This window comes from Nanorana parkeri, unplaced genomic scaffold, assembly GCF_000935625.1.
Source record: "Nanorana parkeri isolate BGI_ZX_2015 unplaced genomic scaffold, ASM93562v1 scaffold3295, whole genome shotgun sequence".
Classification (NCBI taxonomy): Eukaryota; Metazoa; Chordata; class Amphibia; order Anura; family Dicroglossidae; genus Nanorana; species Nanorana parkeri.
The window spans coordinates 40,209-40,859 of record NW_017309563.1 but is presented as its reverse complement, the minus strand read 5'-3'; the positions used below and the strand labels follow the sequence as shown (position 1 = coordinate 40,859).

Below are 651 nucleotides of genomic sequence, written 5' to 3'. Positions count from 1 at the left end.
ATTATGAGCCAGTTTCATTGCAAAACTCCTTTTGCTTCAGGTGTGACCGTCAACTGGCTGGAGCCAAAAATCCTGCTGAGCAACCACCTTGAGAACGGGGGAGAGCGCGGCTTTGGAGCGGAGGAGAGCAAAGAGCAGGATTTGCTGAGCGAGCCTCAGGGGGATCCCCAACACCTCCAGCTGACCAGGGTAAGAGACCCGGAGCTTCCTCTCCAGTGCCCGCTTCACAATAAACTCCTACTGAATGTCTGAGAACCGCCATGTCCGCTCCGCGTTGAGACTGTCTGACTATTGGTATGTAACCCAAACCGCCAATCACCTCCGGGCACATATTAAAATCCTTCCCACCTCCCTGTACCCCATCCCGCACATTATACTCCCCTAAGTGCGCCATTTGGGTCCCTCACCCAGACAGATAATCCAGATGGTCCTCTACAGCCCCCCCTGTGCTGATGTCACTCCCTTTCTGGATCTTAAAAGGACCCCCCAACTGCGCAGCCAATAGGCACACAGGGAGTGATGTGGACCGCTGAGGAAGGAACCCCCCCCATACTTCCCCCATATGGACAATGCACAAGAGAAGAATCGGGACCGGAGGCTCACGAGGCCGTAGATTTAGGGAAGTGAAAATGCAGTTTTATAAAGCCGACA

The 651-nt window shown here is 53.9% G+C and overlaps 1 protein-coding gene across 1 annotated transcript in view; it reads left to right on the top strand.

The window, feature by feature from the left end:
• Positions 1-651, top strand: part of OSBPL11 (oxysterol binding protein like 11) — a 24,127-nt gene that overhangs the window by 16,379 nt on the left and 7,097 nt on the right. The window contains exon 7 of the mRNA XM_018574858.1: positions 41-189. Coding sequence (XP_018430360.1) covers positions 41-189 — 149 coding nt within the window. The remainder of the gene's footprint in view (positions 1-40; positions 190-651) is intronic.